The sequence below is a fragment of the Neoarius graeffei genome, chromosome 21 (assembly GCF_027579695.1).
Source record: "Neoarius graeffei isolate fNeoGra1 chromosome 21, fNeoGra1.pri, whole genome shotgun sequence".
Classification (NCBI taxonomy): domain Eukaryota; kingdom Metazoa; phylum Chordata; class Actinopteri; order Siluriformes; family Ariidae; genus Neoarius; species Neoarius graeffei.
Window position 1 is genome coordinate 58033884 of NC_083589.1, and position 22061 is coordinate 58055944.

General features: G+C 42.6%; 1 protein-coding gene across 8 annotated transcripts in view; it reads right to left on the minus strand.

Annotated features, from left to right (window-relative positions):
• The window catches only part of wnk1b (WNK lysine deficient protein kinase 1b), a 218384-nt gene that overhangs the window by 13501 nt on the left and 182822 nt on the right, over positions 1 to 22061 (minus strand). For 6 of the 8 annotated variants that reach the window (XM_060903420.1, XM_060903417.1, XM_060903422.1 and 3 more), the window contains 15 exons: positions 20839 to 20985; positions 15714 to 15784; positions 14297 to 14450; positions 14100 to 14216; positions 13071 to 13178; positions 12867 to 12921; positions 12634 to 12777; positions 11545 to 12515; positions 7964 to 8044; positions 7025 to 7111; positions 5507 to 5543; positions 3030 to 3082; positions 2356 to 2855; positions 681 to 883; positions 359 to 559 (listed from right to left, as the gene is read on the minus strand). In XM_060903420.1, coding sequence (XP_060759403.1) covers positions 359 to 559; positions 681 to 883; positions 2356 to 2855; positions 3030 to 3082; positions 5507 to 5543; positions 7025 to 7111; positions 7964 to 8044; positions 11545 to 12515; positions 12634 to 12777; positions 12867 to 12921; positions 13071 to 13178; positions 14100 to 14216; positions 14297 to 14450; positions 15714 to 15784; positions 20839 to 20985 — 2929 coding nt within the window. The remainder of the gene's footprint in view (positions 1 to 358; positions 560 to 680; positions 884 to 2355; positions 2856 to 3029; positions 3083 to 5506; positions 5544 to 7024; positions 7112 to 7963; positions 8045 to 11544; positions 12516 to 12633; positions 12778 to 12866; positions 12922 to 13070; positions 13179 to 14099; positions 14217 to 14296; positions 14451 to 15713; positions 15785 to 20838; positions 20986 to 22061) is intronic. The other 2 variants (XM_060903416.1, XM_060903418.1) reach the window with 2 other exon arrangements.

Genomic DNA, 22061 nt, shown 5'->3' on the forward strand with positions numbered 1-22061 from the left:
CGCTTCAGGATTTGCTATTACAAGAATAGTATCACTTGAGGGAACAGTGCATCATGCATCACATTACCGTCATTAATTACCTTCCTAGAACAGCACACCTGAAGAGTCTTATTTATTCTTTAAATAATTTAGAAGAAAAAGGTTGTGTAACATAATGACATGGATTTATTCAAACCTTTCTGTAATGATCTCGAGAACTTTGTCTCTAAATCTTTAAAAGGTTTAAAAAAAAAAAAAGGAAGAAAAAGCTATCAATCCCAGCAAAATCTGCTCATTATGCTGGCATGAAAGGCCTGCGGCTCAGTATAAAGGTTAGAAGAGGGGGCATGTGAGTGAATTGTTTGTGTGAGAAGGTTACCATGCGTGGGCAGACAGAGGCTGGGGGCGGACAGGGTGGCGTCACTGGTGTAGGGTGAGTATAGGTTCTCACTGGAGGGTGAGGGCTTAAAAGCCTGGAGCAGGGGGTTGCTCCCTGTCTCTCCCAACCCACCAGGGGCGGGACAGGACTGCTGGGTCAGGTACAGCAAAGGAGCGCTTTGAGTTGATAAAGTGGTGCTCCCTAACACACACAAACACACACACACAAACAGCAGCTTGTTATTTTCAAGGCCATGCTTCTATGCATAATGTATAATATAATCAGCACCCACTTTGTTTTCTGGTGTAGAATAAAAGCGTACCAGGCTGAACCGGGCTCTTACTGCCCTGAGAACTTGTGCGGCTCGATTTACTGCTTTTGCTTTTGGCCGGTCGGCGTCTGCGGCCAGCCAGATTTATTGCGGGTGGGTTAACGATAGCGGGTGGGACTTTGCCAACTCGGGCGAAAAGGGCATCGATCTCCTCTTTTTGCCGGGCGTACAGCGCCTGACTCTCCATCATGTGCCTGAACACAATAATAAGAAATGTGTGGAACATCTTAGACTTCAGCAAGAGAACCATTTATTACACAAAGTATTGCTGAACACTTCAATGTGAATCTCTCAAGACTACAAATAGTAGATCATCATCATAAGCTTCACTGAGAGGTCTTGTGGGTAATGGCTCAGGCAATGACGTGAAAGAAAAACATGAATGAAAAATAAAAGCTAAAGTAAGTGACGTAATACAGTGTAGGGGATGATCGGAAATGTAAAAGTAAATAAAAAAAAGTGTGTTAATTATTCAAATGATTATTAAATTTATGATTTGGAGCACTCCCATCTACTAAACATGCATGTATATTTTATGATTAATTATTTTGCATTTATATAGCATTTCTCAATTCACATGGAGGAGGAGAAGGAGAAGAAAGAAGGAGGAGAAAGAAGGAGAAGAAGGAAAAGAAGAAGGAGGAGGAAAAGGAGAAGAAAGAAGGAGAAGAAGGAAAAGGAGAAGAAGAAGAAAAAGGAGGAGAAGGAGCAGAAAGGAGGAGAAGGAGCAGAAAGAAGGAGAAGGAGCAGAAAGAAGGAGAAGGAGGAGAAGGAGCAGAAAGAAAGAGAAGGAGGAAAAGGAGCAGAAAGAAGAAGGAGGAAAAGGAGCAGAAAGAAGAAGGAGGAAAAGGAGAAGAAAGAAGAAGGAGGAGAAGGAAGAAAAAGAGAAGAAGGAGGAGGAAAAGGAGAAGAAAGAAGGAGGAGAAGAAGAAAGAAGGAGAAGGAGGAAAAGGAGAAGAAGAAAGAAGAGAAAAAAGGAAAAGGAGAAGAAGAAAGAAGAGAAAAAAGGAAAAGGAGAAGAAGAAAGAAGAGAAAGAAGAAGGAGGAGGAAAAGGAGAAGGAGGAAAATGAGAAGAAAGAAGGAAAAGGAGAAGAAGAAGGAGGAGGAAAAGGAGAAGAAAGAAGGAGAAGAAGAAAAGGAGAAGAAGAAGGAAAAGGAGAAGGAGGAAAAGGAGAAGGAGGAAAAGGAGAAGAAAGAAGGAGAAGGAGGAAAAGGAGCAGAAAGAAGGAGGAGAAGGAGGAAAAAGAGAAGGAGGAGGAGGAAAAGGAGAAGAAAGGAGGAGAAGAAAGAAGGAGAAGGAGGAAAAGGAGAAGAAAGAAGAGAAAGAAGGAGGAAAAGGAGAAAAAAGAGAAGAAGAAGAAGAAGAAAGAAGGAGAACAACAACAAAAGGGAAAAGAACCTAATAAACCTAAACTCCAAGACCAGGTAATTGTACCAAGGTCTTTAATTTGTAAAATGTAATTTCAGACTAATTAGGATGTTTAAACAATGTGCAGACATGAAACTGTATCTCTCCATTATACAGCATCACTTCTTCTTTTTTTTTTTGGGCTGCGACACTGTTAACAAAACCTCAACAAAACTGAACATTGTGATGTGTACTGTATATTGACATCATATCCAAGTAATAGTTTTTCATGAGCAGTGAAACAGAGAGAAACGTACTTCTCACGTAGCTTGCTAATTTCCTGTTTGAAGTCCTCGTCTTCAAACTCGGAGTCATTATCGCTGCTGAAGTAGGAGTTCAAGGAGTTGTTCAGGCTTATCAGGCTCTTGCCCTCAGGACTGAGTGCAGGGCCATTGCCCACAGCTGGAGGACTCTGGGGTGGCGGCGACGCCTCTGGAGACTCTGCATCCCCAGGTGTGGGAGCTATCGGCTCATCAGGGGCTCGACTCACTGAGAAACGACCCACTGTGGTTTCAGTGTTGGTGGTGACCTGGAGGAGGCCGACTCTAGCAGGCTGGCTGGGGGGTGCGGGGGGCAAATCGTCCACTATGTCAGCCACTGACTTGCACAGAGGAGGAGGAGAGGCCCTGTGCAGTGTGTTCTCAGGACTGGAGAGATTAGAGGAAGAGGAGGAGGTGGATGAAGAGGTGGTAGAGGAAGATGAGTCACCGGAGGTGACGGGTGGCAGCAGAGGAGAGTCATCAGCTGCTAATGACACCTGGAATACACGGAGAGAACAGAAAGAAACAAAGGGCCATCAACGAGCATGAAAATGGATGTCAAGAATCAGTTTTACAGGATGATAATTCACTACAGAATAGTAAAACGGAAACTTCTTTGGTTAAATAAGAAAGTTATAAAACTATGAACAGAGAGCTGTAATGGTCACCACCTGAAATCTGCCCAGTGTGAAGCCTCCAGGTACAGGCACAGCTCCTGGTTCCCCTTCAAGAGAAAGTAGAACTGAAATCATTAATAATTAACATCATAAATACAGTCGGAGGAAAATGTTTGTACACCCTTTGGGATTTTTTACATTTCTGCCTAAATTGGTCATAAAACATCGCCTGAACTCTCCAGCAATCTTAAGAATGAACAAACAGTGTCTGCTTGAACTAAAACCACCCAAACAATTACATGTTATCATATTTTTATTGGCCATAAGATGGAAATATTGACAGGATAGGGAGGCATAAGTAAGTACACCCTTAGCTAAGGCTCATCCAAGAGCTAATTAGACTAATTATGCCGCTTTTCCACTACAAACGCGGCTGAGTCGTGCCGTGCTGAGTTGGGCTGAGTCGAGCTGAGCGGGGCTGTTGGAGTTGCATTTCGACTACAACCGCGCTGAACCGTGCTGGCTGGAAGTGGGTGGACACATTGGGTGGAGTTAGCGAAAGTGGGTGGACGTCACGTGATGTCGTTAAGCAGCGCAAACAGTGACATCAGTGAGCTTTTAAGCGGTAGTCTCACGACCCGAATAGTAAACAATAAACATGGAGTCGTTAGTGTTGCTGGTCTTGGTGCTGTGGCTTGTTGTCACCGACAACGCCAACAGATACTGGCAAGAGCGTATAGATGAGGCGAGGCGCATAAGGCTTCAGAAATTCTCGTAATTCGTAATTCTTCTTCTTCTTCTTCCGGGTTTACAGATCCCAGCGTGCTCGCGGGGCGTGTGTTTGCATGTGAGGACACTCCTCCTCACCAATCAGTGCACAGGGGAGTGTCTGCTCACGCCCCCAGCCTCACTCGGCTCGCTTTGGCTCGCTTCAGCCCCACTCCAAAACGGTGCGAGCTTTAGGGGCTAAGCAGGGCTGAAGCGAGCCGAGTCGTGCTGTTCTTTGGTAGTCGAAACGCGAGCCGTGTCGGGCTGAAGCGAGCTGAAAAAGGGTAGTGGAAAAGGGCCATTAGATGATTAAACAATTTGACTCAGGTGTGAGCCAACCTGATGTCCAATCACTGAGGTGTGTCGTAAGCTACCCACCCCACTGGAAAACCAGTTAAAAGGTGTGTTTTGATGACAGGCATGTTCTGTGCATCATGCCTCGCTCAAAGGAGCTGTCTGAAGACTTAAGACACAAAATAACTGATTTGTATAAAGCTAAAAAGGGTTACAAAACCATCTCTAAGACCCTTGGTGTTCATGTGTCTACAATTAGAAAAATTGTGTATAAATGGAGACAATTTGGAACGGTTGTTACTCTGCCAAGGAGTGGCCGCCCTGCGAAGATCACTCCAAAGTCACTGCGAGTCATCATCAATGAGGTAAAAAAGAATCCAAGAGTGTCCGCTGAAGACTTGAGGAAATCACTGAAACATGCAGACATCTCTGTGGACACATCTACTATAAGAAAGACACTGAACAAGAATGGGATTCATGGGAGAAGGCCACGGAGGAAGCCATTGCTGTCCAGAAAGAACATTTCTGCTCGTTTGGAGTTCGTGAAAAAGCATTTGGATGCTCCTCAGCGCCACTGGAAAAAATATTGTGGTCTGATGAAACCAAAGTTGAATTGTTTGGGGGGAACACACCACATCATGTGTGGAGGAAAGTCGGTACAGCACACCATCAGCAAAACCTCATCCCCACCGTCAAGTATGGCGGCGGTAGCATCATGGTGTGGGGGTGCTTTGCTGCCTCTGGGCCTGGACAACTGGCTATAATCAATGGGAAAATGAATTCTCAAGTATATCAAGATATTTTGCAGAAAAACCTGAGGCAATCTGTCAAAAAGTTGAAACTCAAGAGAGGATGGGTCCTGCAACAGGACAATGACCCTAAACACAGAAGCAGATCGACATTAGAATGGTTTCAGAAGAACAAAATTCACGTTCTGGAATGGCCCAGTCAAAGCCCCGACCTCAATCCAATCGAGATGTTGTGGCATGACCTCAAGAAAGCCATCCATTCCAGGCATCTTGCTGAATTGCAACAGTTTTGCAAAGAGGAATGGTGCAAGATTTCTCCTGATCGTTGTGCCCGTCTAGTCTGCAACTACAGGAAACGTCTGGTTGAAGTTATTGCAGCCAGAGGAGGGTCAACCAGCTACTAAATCAAAGGGTGTACTTACTTATGCCTCCCTATCCTGTGAATAATTCCATCTTATGGTCAATAAAAATACGATAAAACGCAAATGTTTGGGTGGTTTTAGTTCAAGCAGACACTGTTTGTTCATTCTTAAGATTGCTGGAGAGTTCAGGCGATGTTTTATGACCAATTTAGGCAGAAATGTAAAAAATTCCAAAGGGTGTACAAACATTTTCCTCCGACTGTAATTAAGTACCCATTATATTGGAGAATAGAATAAAACCGTGGTCAAACACAGGGCTAAACTTATTCTGGATTTGAATGAAAGAGGAAGCACACACCTGGCTGCCCTCCAGCAGGTATCCCGGCATGAGAGGACTGCGGAAGAAAGAGAATTACACGTCATGTCCTGCGCACACAGCACAGAGTTCACAGCAATGCAAAAAGCAAAGCTTTAGACCCCGTCCACACGTAGCCGGGTATCTGCTAAATCGAAGATATTTTTCTACGTTTTGGCCTGTCATCCACATGAAAACACATCAAAAACGAATATTTAAAAAAACTCCGGGCAAAGTGAAGATTTTTGAAAACTCCGTGTATGCCTTTTCGTGTAGACAGAGATAACCGGAGTTTTGTGTTTTAGAACGTCACAATCTGCACCAAAAAAATGACAACAAATCTGCCCTGACGTCAAACGTGCGACCTTTGTTTACTGCAGAAGCCAGATTAAGCATGGACTTAAGCTAGCCGCACACCACGGCGATCCACGCGGTACCGAACCGACCCATTTCAGAGCCGACTCCCGACAGGGCACGCACATATCCCCCGACTGTTGACGAGTGCAGTCGCGATTGAAGCGACATGTGACAACTTAATAGCTTTGTGATTGGCTATTGGATATAGTTACTGTTAAATCCAACACTTGAAGATGCTACAGGCTGAATTACAAATGACACAACACGGAATATGTAGCGCACTATCTAGGCTGCATGAGCTATTATTCCCAACCTTAAATAGTGCACTTATATAGGGGAGTTAAAGCGATTTGGAATTCAGCCACACAACTTGAGCAGAGTGGCTTTCCAGCCCACTGTGTCTATGGATAAAGCTTCAGTCTATGGAATTACAGTATATACCTGCATTAGGTGCTACCAACACGCATTTCTCGCGCTAGAAATTGTGTTTAATGATGTCACGTGTTATATGCGAAAGATATGATTGGCTATTGCTAGCGACTCTCGCCGATCAGTCTGGCTCCCGATTAGTTTTTCGAATCGGCTGTGAGATGAGTCGGTACCATCGAAAACTAGTCTTTACGCCTGACTCGCGACTTCAGTTGGCTCGGTACGCTGAAAATCGGCGTAGTGTGCGGCTAGCTAAAGAGTAATGGATCGGAGTAGTGCCTTGAAAGTGTTAATTATTGTGCAGGTGCTATTTACATCTTTAATTTTAGAAGCCCAACTACTGCTCCAAGAGCACAGGCGATGTGATTAGGGGGTAGGATTTGGGGAAATAATGCCATCTACAGGTTTGGAATGCTTATGAATGTGATTGAAAACGCAGATGTTCGGTTATGTGTGGAAGGGATTTTTTTCGAAGATGAGGTGGTGTGGATAAAACATTTTTATAAACGGAGGGGGGGAAAATGTTCGGTTTTAAAAATACCCGGCTACGTGTGTACATGGCATTAGTTGAGCTCATGTTGGTTTTGCCGTCTATGTTTGTGTTTTGACTTTTTTGTCGAAAACAACTGCATGAACATTCATCTTCATCATTATCTCGAGATCAAGTACGCACACGCGTCACAAACGGCTGTCTTGTCTAACTCATTTAAACGCATGTTAGTGTGCGCTGTGCACCTGATGAGTGACGTTAGTAATCGACACAGTCTCAGGACTCAGAGCTCGTCTCAGCTGGGCATCCAGATCCTCCAGGGGCTGCTGGGACTGAAGAACAACCCGGTTAACTCATTAGTGAAGTCTGTTTAGTCACATCGTACAAAACCACAAATCATCACAAGAAAAAAAGCAGCTTAATTACATTCTTAAAAAAAAAAAAAAGCTTTAATGCAAGTCTCGAGTCTGCTGAACTTTTTCGACACAAACATTGTTCTAAATCAAACAACAAAGTCCTTTTTTTTAAAATCGCGTTTAATCTTTTTTTAAACAGGAAACTAAATGCTCTGCTTAAGTGTTCAATCTGTTATGAAGCGATTTGTATTAAGTGGCTTGGAGCCAGGGAAATTCACAGCTTCTTTCAAAAGCAAATGATATCCAAGTGTCTTGATGATGATTGAAGAAACGTCTTTTACAGTGCATGATGCACAAGGATATGAATATGGATGAATGGCTTTCTGTAAGATTACAGATTTCATATTTCCAAGTCCAGTACTAAATATATACAAAAATAAAAAAAAAAACCTGATGTAAAAAATAAATTAATTTAAAATAATAATAATAATAATAACAATAAACTCCCACCATTCCCTAAACTTCTCAAATAGAGAGAGAGAGAGAGAGAGAGAGAGAGAGAGAGAGAGAGAGAGAGAGAGGAGTTAATAAGAATCACAGGCCTAATGACGTTTACAGAAATGTGATGCCATGCAAAATTTATATTAATCTGATTAGCAAGCTCTTTGCATGCCTCACTTGTTTTTCAGGACAGTGGAAGAGAGAAGTCGTGGAGAGAGAGAGAGAGAGAGAGAGAGGGGCAGGAGAGGGTGAGCTGAGTGAGGAAAGTACAAGACAAGACTACACAACAGAAGTGAAGCACTGAAAGAAAAGGGAAGAATAATGCACCTGAGTTAGACAAGGTCCCGGGAAGAGAGGCGGGTGTTCTGTGGGTGGCGTGCCGGCCTGCTCAGAGCCGACAGGCAACACCTAACGAGAATAAGATGAAGATCAAACCACAGCATTTGGTACAGAGTGCTAGCAGAAAATGCTACTGTGCCACCTACAGCCCCCATGCAGCTTACAAGAGAGACGAGGCCCACCCTTAAACGTGCCAGACAGTATGGAGACTCAGCTACTGTTTATTACATTTAAAACCTATTCCACTAAAAACATCAGGTACTTAGGTTCTATTGCTGCGCTGTGCTACGGTACAGTATGTCCTGAAATACTTCCCTCCATGGAGCCCCTCAGTACAGATTTATTTTATAACACAATCCAATAAATAAGCTCTTTGTTTAATCGCTGAGGCTTATTTGTTTTTGAGTTATTGAGGATTTGGATTAAATAGTTAAACAAGAGTGCTCTGAGAGCACAATATCCCCCGCTGGCAACGAGGCCATAACTCTGGTAAAATGCGACTGAACTGAACAAAATTGCAATATGCGTACTACCAACATATAACAAGGAATCCTGTCAAGTTTCGTGAAATTCCTCCAAAAATTGTGAGAGGAGTTGATTTCAGAACGTGAGTACCCTTTCTGGGACGGACAGATGGACATCGCCACGACATAATCCCCCTTTCGGCCAGTGGGGGATAAAAACTTTTTGCCAAATTACATGAAATTCCTCCAAAAATTATGAGAGAAGTTGATTTCAGAAAGCAAGCACACCTTGATGAAACTGCCAAAGTACAAGTTTGTTAATATTCAAGGGCATAACTCTGGTAAAATGTGCCCAAATTAAACGAAATTTCGATATGTGTATAACGGTCATATAACAAAGAATCCTTCTGAGAAGTTTGGTGAAATTCCTCCACAAATTGTGAGAGGAGTTGATTTCAGAAGAGCGTACACCCTCATGAAATTGTCAAAGTTATTTAATCAAGGGTCAAAACTCTGGGAAAATTTTCAGAAACGAAATTAAATCGCAATCTGCGTATTACCGTCATATAACAAGGGCTTTTACCAAGCTTCGAGAAATTCGTCCAAAAATTGTGAGAGGAGTTGATGTCAGAACCAGGGCTTTGAACCGGTTCAAGGAACGAAAACGAAAACCGGGAACTTTTTCTATTTCACATGGAACAGAAACGAAACCAGAAACTTTATAATTTTTAATGTTCCGGAACAGAAACGCTTATTAAAAATAATGGTAACCGGTTAATACCGGTTTTTATTTCGTTCCTCAAAGTTTCTGTAGCCTACAAATAGTCATTCTTCTCCTGCGCAAGTTTCTATGACCCGCTGGGGTTCACTTCCTGTGTGACGTTCGCTGATTGAATGGAGAGAGCGGGAGGGTGGACTGCTATCACGTCTCCATTACTGAGTGTCTGAGCAAAGAAGAGCCTGAACGATGCAACCTCCCTATTGGCTGTTTATTGGCTGTTTGTAAAAATGCATCAATTGTTGCCCTTCCCACGGGAATCATCGCGGGCTCGAGAGACGAGACCTGACGAGTTAGTTCGTTGGTAGCAGAACAAAATGTCTGGACACAAATCGGGTTTTCAGAAAAGGAAAGAAAATAAGGAGGGCCGAAAATACAAAAAAGGAGGCAGAAAATGCAAAACGAGTTTTAAGGTAGGACAACAAATGGTTACTTTTCTGAGGCAGCCCGCCGTGGCTGCAGGCTTTCAGTTGTGTCATTGAATGGTTAGTTTTCTGAGGCAGCCCGCCGTGGCTGCCTGCAGGCTTATTTATTATAGCCCATTTAGTTAAAATAGTTGATATAAAATGTTTATAGTTATAGTTATGTGATGGTTGTCCTGATTTAGACTGTTTTTTTTTTTTGGGGGGGGGGGGGGGGGTGTTTGCGCGATGTTGCACCCGGGTCCAGATTAGGGCAGAACCGGCCCTGGCTACATTTCAGGTGTAGTTTGTTTTATGTATGTATGTACTTGCATAGATGTGTACTTCCAATATGGCGCCTAACAAAATCTCACGGCGCGGTGACGTCATGCGGTAGCCCTCTATAGGGCCTGACTAGCCTTTGGTAACGCACTAAACGAATTATCTTTCATTTTTGGCACTTTTTCTGTTTGTGTAGATGGGAAGACATATTGAGAATCCAAATCGCCAACATTTGAAATAATAATTGTTTTGAATTATTTCTTGTCTTATTTAATGAAGGTTGTAATAGAATTAGCCTACATTTGGCTTAAGCTGGATGAGACAGAGACAATTTTATAGCCATTTGTTAAACAGCTGACAGGGAACGTAATTAACCGTTCCGGGAACGAAATTTTTTTGTTCTAACCGGTTCGGGAACGTCTATTTAATGGTGGAACCCAAAACCGGAAACGTTAAAATTCCGTTTCTGTTTGGAACGAACCAATAGGAAAAAAATTCCGGTTCAAAGCCCTGGTCAGAAGGCAAACAGACCTTCATGAAATTGTGAAAATACAAGGTTGTTAATCAAGGGCTGGAACTCTGGGAAAATACAGCCAAATTTAATGAAATTACAATATGTGTGCTACCGACATACAACAAAGAATCCTGCCAAGTTTCGTGAAATTCCTGCAAAAATTGTGAGTTAATTTCAGAAGGTGAGCACCCTTCCTGGGACGGACGGACGGACATCGCCACGACATAATCCCCTTTTGGGCCTTTTGGCCAGCGGGGCATAACTACTAAAAAAAACATAAGTATTTTAATGATGTTATACCACAGCACTGCTGAATGCTTGATTCAGAAGGTGTTGATTAATTTTCTAGAACAGCCTTAGTTCGGACATTACCCTTTTTTTTTTTTTTACTAACACCTTACACAAGGACTTGTAGGGTGGACATGCTATATTAATGGATTAAAAAAAAAAAAGCATGTAATTGTTGATACGGCAAGGTTTCTGTAAGGATATATCAATTTAGCGTTTATGGAAGGGGTCTCCAGTGTCAGAGCTTTGTTACAGTCAGTCAGAGTTAAACCCGTAAAGTTAAGTCTTCAGGACAGGACTTTTCACGTTCTGGTTTCTCGATTACATGCCGAGCTGGATTTATTTTTGTCCTATTAACTTTGAGGCAAAAGAAAAGAAAAAAAAAAAAGAGGCTGGTGAGGGAACGACTGTTTGTAGCTGCTATAACATAAGTGATAACAGGAACTAACTTGTTTTGTAATATAAACTAATAAAAATATGATACGTGATTCTTTAAGAAATAATCACTGTGGCACAAGAGGGAAAAAAAAACACTTCAGGATGAACTGTTAGTGGGAAATAAAGGACTTCAGGGTGGAAAAAAAGTATTATTTTCCGATAACAGCACAACCACAAATGGTTTATTCCCCACATTAAAAAAAAAAACCAAAGATCACATGCATTAGATCTTGTGAAGAAGCCAAAGTTGTATGTGTGTGTGGTGTTAAACAGCAGAATAGTCATTCCATAGGGTGTTAGTGGTTCCACAGAATGAGGCTGCTGACAGAGAAAGGAAATAAGTGTTCATGTCAACTGATGCTTGGTTCTAACATCATTAACATCCAGACACAATGGCCACTCACCGGCAATCGGGACAACGGTGTTTTGCTGACAGGGGTGGCGCTAGTGACCGGGGTGGTCACAGGAGAGCTCAGAGGTAAGCTAGTGGGAGGAAGAGGGGTGGTGCTGGAGGTGGTAGGGGAGGATGTGCTGGGAGCAGCTGGCTCTGTGGCACTGGTGTCGGCTTGGGAGGAAGGCGGGCCAGCGCCCATGTCCATGAAGAGTGAGCGCAGCTTCTTGTCTAGAGCATGGATATCATCGATACCCGGGGTTTTGCTCTGAGGGTCGCTCTCACACTCGGTGCAGTGAGAATGACCCTGATTGGGCAGCGTGGAAGGCTGCGGTTGGCTGTGAACGAGCGTGGGCTGCACCACAGGGGCACCGCTGGTGACTGGCACCTGTGGCAATGGTGCGGTGACTGGGAGTGGCGTAATGACACTAGGGGTGAGCTGAGGAGTTTGAATGGCTGTGCTGGGGGTAGCGGGAGGAGTCATCTGGGCTACACTGGAAGTGACAGGAGGATGTTCTGCGATTCCTCCAGGAAAAGTGTGTTGGCAGGGCAGAGCTATGCTACTCGGCACTGCTGTGCCGATAGCGGTGTGTACTGGGACTGTCGGCTGGGGAAAAACCGCAGACGGGGAGGAAGAGGGCGGAGCTGAGAAAGGCTGACCCGCCATACTGGTCACAATAGGTTGACTGACAGGCAGGGGAATCTGAGGGGGTAAGGAGACCGCTACAGGAGCGAGTGATGGAGGAGGAGAGGACGACGAGGAGACGACTGTCGGAGGAGAGCCAGCATGCTCGGATGACCGTGGTGGAGATGACAGCATTGTAGTGGAGGAGGGAGGTAACAGCGGAGGAAGGGAGGTGTTGAGAGTAGGGGGCGCTGTACTCGGCCCAGGGTCATACTGTCCCTGACGGATCTCGGCAAACGCCTGCTGCAGAGAAAGCACTGATGCGGACTGAGACAGACCCATCGCAGGTGGTCCTGCTGCTGAAAAAAACACACACATATAATCGTTGCTATGTAACCAGCACCATCAGACCGTCCGTGAACAATTTTGATGATTCATGCACAATCACAAAAGAAAAAAAAAAAAAATTCAGCTTACATGCTACAGGCTGCTCAAAAATCGGAGCAGGGAGTTGAACCGCACTGAAGAATTGTTCCTCCAGTCTGGACTCGGGAACAGGACTGACGATGAACCTGCGGCCCGCCGAGGTCACCACCTGTGTCGTCATACTCGCACCAGCACCTGGACGAAGAGTGGAGACTCAAACTAACTTTTCTAAAGAAAATAATATTTAAAGCATGAAAAAAGACACCAGGATTGTGAGGTTCTACCTGGCTGGGGAGGTGTGTATGGAACAGTCAACTGCTCTTCAGGATTGCTCACAGTCTACAGAACAAGAGCAAGACGAGGATTAAACAGTTCGCCATCGTGGCATGAAGTGAAGGTGTTGTACAAAGCAGCAATTTCAATTCCGACTAACTGTTGATTAAAACAAGAACAGACTGTGTCGGCTCCAGATGTTTTGGATGCAGTACCTGGCTGCCTTCCCTTTCAAGACCCCTTTCATTTGCAGTCTCAATGACCTCCCGAACCTGCTCGATAAAGGACTCTCGCTCGCTCTCCAGAATAAACTCGCTCTCAACCTGGTGAGTGAAACACAAAGTTAACACAGTATGAATTTTATATCGCAAAAACAAAGCACAAACAAACACTTAGTGAATTGGAAAGGAAAAAAGTACATTCCATCCACGACCCTAATTTTCCTTTTGCTTTTAAACAGTGATGCCAAATACAAAATTTAATTAAAGTGAAACTAAATCAGTGTTCTAAACACTAGCCCATAATCAAGTCTGTTGTTCCTGGGATGTTATTCAATCTTGAGCTATCATGAGAACTCATTTATGGCCTTTGACAGTACATCTCAGTACAAACATCTGGTTAGTGCTGAAAAAAAAAAAACACGATACACTACCGTTCAAAAGTTTGGGGTCACCCAGACAATTTTGTGTTTTCCATGAAAAGTCACACTTTTATTTACCACCATAAGTTGTAAAATGAATAGAAAATATAGTCGAGACATTTTTCTGGCCGTTTTGAGCATTTAATCGACCCCACAAATGTGATGCTCCAGAAACTCAATCTGCTCAAAGGAAGGTCAGTTTTATAGCTTCTCTAAAGAGCTCAACTGTTTTCAGCTGTGCTAACATGATTGTACAAGGGTTTTCTAATCATCCATTAGCCTTCTGAGGCAATGAGCAAACACATTGTACCATTAGAACACTGGAGTGATAGTTGCTGGAAATGGGCCTCTATACACCTATGGAGATATTGCACCAAAAACCAGACATTTGCAGCTAGAATAGTCATTTACCACATTAGCAATGTATAGAGTGGATTTCTGATTAGTTTAAAGTGATCTGCATTGAAAAGAACAGTGCTTTTCTTTCAAAAATAAGGACATTTCAAAGTGACCCCAAACTTTTGAACGGTAGTGTACATTTCCCCCCAAAACTAGGAAATCAGGCCTGATGATGATGACGATGATGACCAGTATGTGCGGTTACCATGATCTGAGCAATTTCCTCAGGATTATCTCCATCCAGGTCGAACTTAAAAGTCACCATTTTTTTGTTATGCGTTTCCAGCTGGCACTCTGCAACCCTGTCGCCGATATTAGAGATCTAAAAGACAAACATCAGAAGTGCAGTTAAGTCTAATTAAATTTAAAAAAAAAAAACAGGATTGTATGCAGGAGACGTACATTGAGCACGTTAAGTTTGGCTTTGGTGATCTTGTCATGGCGGGAGCGGCTGCGTACGGATCTGCGCTGGTGCCGTTTAGCCGAACGACCTTCGTGCCTGCCGCCGGTCACGCCCTCGTTTCCGTCACTCATGCCGGACGCCACGTCAGAGTGACTGTTGAGGGAAACGCACACAAAACACATTTTAAAATGTGATGAACAGCTACACGGTAAGAAATAACGCACTTCATGAGACACTGTTACAGGAAAATAAATCAACAACAGGATGTTACGAAGCAGTCCAATCTGAAAAGCAGCTACTGTTACCATCCTGAAGCTGTTTATTTTCCAATAACAGCACTTCCTGAAGTGTTCGATTTCTCTTACGTGACAGAAATTTGCAAACAATTACAATTTTTAAAACGTGTTAAATGAGCTGCATATGTATTTGTCCATTTATAGTTGCATTTTATATTGAACATTTGCAAAACTAGTTTCTCTTCTCACTTACATTACTGTTTTCCTCACTTTTTTCCTTCTCTCTTGAAATTATAAAAACTCAAAATATCGTTACAGAAAAAAAAAAAAAAGTCCAAGACAGAGAAAATCTACTGTTGCACACTGCTGAAACTGGAGACTCCCTCCATAACAAATGTTTAACAAACATCTCCATACAGAAATCATGTTACGTTTTATTAAAACTTGTACGTTTTAATAGCATCATGTGTTTTCACGTTTGTTTATTATTAGGTGTACAAGTAAATAAAGTAAATGAACTGTTAAATATTATATATTAAAAAACAGTTATTCCACGAAATCGAATCGTACATGAGCTGATAGTCGACGAGGCGCGTAGCACCGAGTTGTCTATAATCCATGTACGACGAGATTGAGTGGAATAACTGTTTTATTCTCTCCACATTCACTGGATTTTGAGAAACGGAGCATTTTTATTTTTTGCAAATTTGAGAAATAAAACTTTATACAAAATCATTTCTGCTTAGAATATAAAACCGGCGAAATGACAGGAGCAATTTGTGAAAAATGCGATGATGATGATGATGATAATAATTCTTGGGGGAAAAAAAAGGATACGTCCTGTTGCTTTTTTGGGGTTTTGTTTTCGAGTTTTTATTTAATCCTCGGTTGGTCCAGTAGCACGCTCCGCTGTTTTGTTTTTCTCTATGCACAGTATATGAGCTGACATCTTAGTAGTCGAGTAGCCAATCAATCAGAGTGCGCGATTGCTCATATCCAGTGAACGTGGATAGAATTAATAAATAATTTTATCTATTAGGTATTAGAATAGGAACATTTAAACTGTGATTTGAATTCCAGCTAAAATTCTGTCTGAGCAAAATTAATAAATCGGTCAGAATTAAAACTGATCGCTGAGCAACGTGGTATGGAGGTATAAAGAAAGCGATAAGAGCTTTACCTTTCCATTCCACAGGGCACTGGAGCCTGAAGCTGTGACATATCTGCAGTCTGAGAACTGGTCTGGGATGCCTAGAATGGAAAATAACAAAATTGAACAACCACCTCACGATGAGATGCAGGCACTGAGTAGGATAAGCGGCTGAGTTTAAAAAAAAAAAAAAAAAAAGGGGGTGGGGGACTCAAGAGTAGTGTAGGCGAGTCTGATGTATCAATCATCCTGTGTATTCTGATCTGTCTTGTTTACTCCACATTAATGAAAAATTCTGATTAAAAAAACGGTCTAAGCAGCTTACTGATATAAATAACCACCAAACGAATACGAGTTAAAAACAAAAAAGAAATTAAATCAAATGCAAATTCACTGCAACACAATAACAGAGTCAGCTCAGTTTGATGTTGTTTGGCATGGCATCCTTTCCAGAGGTACCTGAGCCGGGGAGTCTGACGCTTGCTCAGTAGGGGTGGGGACAGTAGCCACACAGATTGTTGGCACAGTGGTCGCTAGCGGTAGAGGAGGAAGCATCATTTGGGGCTGCGATGATGCAGTGAGCAGTGTTGAGGGAGACGCTGATGGTACGGTTCCTGGTGCTGGGGACGAGGGAAGTGATGAAGCCACCACAAGGAGCGGCTGCTGTCCCTGGGCCACTGTAAGTGGCAGCGACTGAGCGGGCAGTGATACAGAGGGCACGAAGCCCAGGCCAGGCACAGACGGCTGGGGGAAATAGGAGAGGGGCAGTGGGGTAAGTGTGACAATCGGTTGGATGAAAGGCGAGAGATCTGGAGTCTGGATGGGCTGGATCGGAGGGGGCGATGAAGGCTGCAAGGCCAAATTCCGTAAGGGAAGAACAAGGTTCCATTTAGGCATGACCAATCAATCAATCAATCAATCAATCAATCAATCAATCAATCAAACAAACAAACAGAACAAAGGAGCAGGGATCAGCATAACATCATGCCTCAAGCAGAAACATGGCAGCACTGAAAACTTGTGGGGGGTGGGGGTGGGGGGGAGTGGCACTTCAAATACCAAAACAGTCCAGAGTGTTCGCAAAACCAATCCATGGAACAGGCATGACGAAAATAATACGAACAAAACACACTAAACCCACAGAATCAGTTCTGTTATCAGTGTGACACACACACACACACACACACACACACACACACAGGTTAACGCACACCAAATCATGGTGGTGAAGGCTAAAGCCTAGGTCACAACCGGACATACGATTTTTTTGGCCGTGCGATTTTTGGCGTTTCCCAAATCGCTGCATTTTTTTTTTGTTCGTGGAGAAAGACGCACGTTGGTCGTAAGTTTGTCTTGCAACCTGAAAAAAAACGTAAGCGCCCGTAGAGTTTGTTTGACATGACAAAGAACCTCTGCGGCCAGTCTACGGCTCGAAAATCAGCACGTCACATGCGCGCCCTCCGTGCGTTTCTTGCGTGTAGACCGGCCGTAGGAGCACGTACGGCCGGTTGTGACTGAGGCATAAAGTGAGCGTCCACCCAGAACGGCTACCTGTACCAGAGCGAGCTGAGCCGCCTGGTATTGGAAGAACAGACGCTCCACACACGGCGATGGGGACACAACCTGAGGACTCGACTCACTAACACACTGCTGACAACCATGCAAACACACACACACACACACACACACACACACACACACACACACACACACACACACACAGAGCATGCCAAGAGACATGTCAGACCTGAACCGACACACTTAAGGAGATGTATATGAGGTTCAGGTTCAGATATATTGTTCCCAATAAGAGGAAATGGGTATTAAAAGCTCAGAGAAAGATTGCGCAGTACATAATGAGAAGTTTTCTGTATATTAAATGAGTTACAGCTGTGGAAAGGTCCAGTCAGACCTTTCAATACGATTTGCTATCTTAAAGGAACAGTCCACCGTACTTCCATAATAAAATATGTTCTTCTCTGAATTGAGACGAGCTGATCCGTACCTCTCCGAGCTTTGTGCGACTTCCCAGTCAGTCAGACGCGCTGTCACTCCTGTTAGCAATGTAGCTAGGCTCAGCATGGCCAATGGTATTTTTTGGGGCTGTAGTTAGATGCGACCAAACTCTTCCGCGTTTTTCCTGTTTACACAGGTTTATATGACCAGTGACATGAAACAAAGTTCAGTTACACAAATTGAAACGTGGCGATTTTCTATGCTATGGAAAGTCCGCACTATAATGACAGGCGTACTAACACCTTCTGCGCGCTTCGACAGCGCATTGATACCTTCACTCCTGTTTTTTTTTTCTCTCCCCCGCCCCCCCTAACTTCCGTCAATACAACCAACGTGACGGGGGAGAGGGGGAAAACAGGAGTGAAGGTATCAATGCGCTGTCGAAGCGCGCAGAAGGTGTTAGTACGCCTGTCATTATAGTGCGGACTTTCCATAGCATAGAAAATCGCCACGTTTCAATTTGTGTAACTGAACTTTGTTTCATGTCACTGGTCATATAAACCTGTGTAAACAGGAAAAACGCGGAAGAGTTTGGTCGCATCTAACTACAGCCCCAAAAAATACCATTGGCCATGCTGAGCCTAGCTACATTGCTAACAGGAGTGACAGCGCGTCTGACTGACTGGGAGGTCGCACAAAGCTCGGAGAGGTACGGATCAGCTCGTCTCAATTCAGAGAAGAACATATTTTATTATGGAAGTACGGTGGACTGTTCCTTTAACTGGTTTTGCGCTCTCTCTCTCTCTCTCTGTGCGTGTGTGTATATTATATATATTTACACACACAACTTGATATTATTTACATCAGTGAAATAAGGAATAAAACACTTACTGGGATGTGCTGTTATAGGAAACTAATCAAAGACAGAGAGCTGTGATACCCTAGCACCCCCACAGTGTTTTATTCCTCTTATACCACAACAGTTTAGCAACATTTTTTATTTATTTTTTACTACACTTTTTTTTTTTTTAGCAAATAGTTCCTATTTATTATATAACGCTGTGGAAAATCTGCAAGGAAAGTTAGCTCCTGGCATTACTTGCGTTATAACATCTATACATAAAAAAAAAAAAAAAAAAATTCCCCAGCATCTCTTTCTCTCCCCGTCATACAGGACAAACACAAAGCATAATCTCCCCTACACTAAAAACATTCCCACTGCAGAAAACTTGCACTGGAGACTCCTTCCGAACTGGAAGCTGCACTACATCACCTCCGTTTTTAAATCTGTTTATTATATGAGCTGTTACTATGGAAACGATATCTTATTAGAACAAGTGCTTTAGTATTAACGTGTGATTTGTACTACAGCCGGTATTTCCGTCAGAGCTGCTGTTATGGAAAATTATTCAGCAGCACTGTGGTGTAATTCTGATTAACTGAATTGCAGCCTTGAAAATAAAATGCTTACCGTATTTTCCGGACTATACGTCGCTCCGGAGTTTAAGTCGCATCAGCCAAAAAATGCATTATGAAGACGAAAAAAACATATATACGTCGCACCGGACTATAAGTCGCACTTTTTTGAAGGGTTATTCTATCCATAGAATCTGTGATTGTATCTGATAAGCGGCGCGCGGTTACTGCGCGACTGCATTGTTTATTTAATAAACGAACAGCTGAGCAGTGATAACGCGCCCTTTGCCCTGTAAGTAGCCTAGTCTGATTATTTTAAATATCTACTACTATCTTTAATACTATCACTATCATTATTACTAATAGCCTATATTATTATTATAACTAATATTAGTAGCCTATTACTGATGCATTAATCAGTTTGCTTTTAGAATATTTTTACCGGTAGGGCTTATTATCGCCCCATGGCTCTTTCATCTTTGTTATTAAAGCTGTAGTCATCATCGAGGAGAGTCATTCTTCATTTTTGTCGAATTTTATTTCATTAAATCAGAGGTCAAGTAGGCTATAGGTATATCATCTCCAAAGACTAACCGTCTAGTGAAAAAAAAAAACAACAACCGCTTTTAAATACCCTACTTAAATCCTTAAAAAGAGTGATTTAACTCATGTGTTGTGTGATCTGATCTCCAATGGTGAAATAAACCGGTTGTGATATGAGTACAGTCTGTTATTTTAGAAGATAAATGTAATATATAATTTAATATATAGCCTAATAAAAATATTTTATAACATATCACGACATATTACTGTCTGTAACTGTTTGTCACTAAAGCGTTTTCTAAGATCATAATGTCTGATATTATTATTATTTTTTTTACACACACAATAAGCGCGTGTGCGTAAAGTTATAGTAAACCACCCCCGCCTTTTTTTTTTTTTGAGTCGCCGGACCCACCCACCTCCTGCGTTCTGGGACCTCCCACTTCACAAATTAAGCACTGCCTAAAATCATTACATAAGTTATTTAAATAACTATAGGCCTATCATTAATAATAAAACACAGGTCAATCAAATTTATCAAGCTGGCGATTTCACTCCAAATCAGCAAATCCATTGAATTCCTCATCCTCGGTGTCGCTTCTGAACAACTCTGCCAACTCCAGCGGCAGACGAAGCCCCGTTTCCTCTTCTTCTGCGTGGCTGTCGTCAGACTCAGCATCAGCTCCAGTTATTCCGTGGTGAAAAAAAAAAAAAAAACATATATACGTCGCACCGGAGTGAGTATAAGTCGCATGGCTAGCCGAACCATGAAAAAAAGTGCGACTTATAGTCCGAAAAATACGGTAAATTAATTGCAGCAAAATTGCTTTTTTTTTTTAAATCGCCAATCTAACGGTTCTATCCTGGTCATGGATATTTAATAAAGCTGGCCATATCTCTAATGTAAATTTGGCTTAACCAGTAGTAAGAGAACTAAGTGTTAGTCACCTGATGAAATTATTTCCCCATGGTCCTACAGATGTTTCCTCCTGTATTCAGCTACAAGACTATTATAACTCCATGTTACTAACGATTAATAGACTGAACAAACCTACTATTGATATGAACGAGTGCTTATACACTGGAGATATGTTAAATATCATATTAGATGAAAGTGTGAAGGTTTGTGTGGTAAGATCTAGATCTGGGACTTTGTGATGCTGTGTCTGGAAATAGTATGAATGAGAAATTCGTACTAATGTTAGCAATGTGTGTATGTGTGTGTGTGTGAGAGAGATACCTGAGAAGCAGGAGACCCAGGTTGGATGTGTGTTTGTGTGATGCTCTGTAGGCCTGAGCTGGCAGGCTGCGGTGGAGACGGCTGCTGGGGCAACGAGGCGCTGGGCTGCTGGGAAGCAGCGCTCAGAGGAATCTGCTGAGGAACCACCTGGAGCACAAAGTGCAACATTCACATTTAAGAAGCAGCCCAAACTGACATTTCAGCATGTAGCACACCTGGCAAAGTAGCCTTATCCAACCAAGTCCTCCTGATTAAAGCCGCAGTCACACGAGAAACGATCTGTTCATGTCTTTAAAACACAGGACAAGAAAATTGGCGATGAAAGAGCCGTCAATTTTTGGTGCAGTTAACAATCCTACAGCGCTAGTGTTCCCCATTATCGACTATTTGTTGGATCTATAATATTCCCAAAGGTGGGCTAGAGGAGATGGAAAACTATCTGAACAACAATCTGACTGCATGACATGCAAACACTTTTTGATGAAATGACTTACATTCGGGATGAGAAGTATTACATACAACCTAATGCCTGTGTCCTCCATTATGACTTTTTTTTTTTGTCGTTTAAAAAACAAACAAACAAAAAAAAAAAAACACCCCTTCAGAGACGGATGTTATTACTTGTGCTATTCATAGACACAGACATTTATTAAAGCAAATGTAATTTATTCACACCACAAATCTGGGACGTGCTGCTTGGTTGAGGTAATTTCTATTCAAATTTTGTTGAAAACAATGAGCAGTTAGAGTGACTGGGCACTTAAAGGAGAACTGAAGGCAAATTTATCATCAAAATTCTATTTCTCATTTTATTAAATATCGGAATGCATTTTGATCGCTATTTTGTCGCTGCTATAGCAAGTTCTGAGTGTTTGAAATATGCTCTGTAATACATCAGTCCATATGTCAAAGCGACGGCCGTAAACGAGATTCGTCGAGACCTGTGCGAGACATCGTAGGACGGAAGTAAAACGTACAGCGGAAATCAAAGCGACCGACATCTGCCAACGCTGTCAAAAGACGCGCGCGCCCTCTTTCGAATGCTGATGTGATCAAGCCGGAAGTTTAGTTTGTTTTGATAGCAATCAGGAAAGTTTGAAAAAAGTCGGCAGTAATCGTCATTTAAACTCGTTTTTGTGCGATATTTCGTTTGGAAAACAGTTTTCAAAATGGCGGCACTGACACCTGGCTGACACTTGACGTTTCGAAGTCTCGCACAAGTC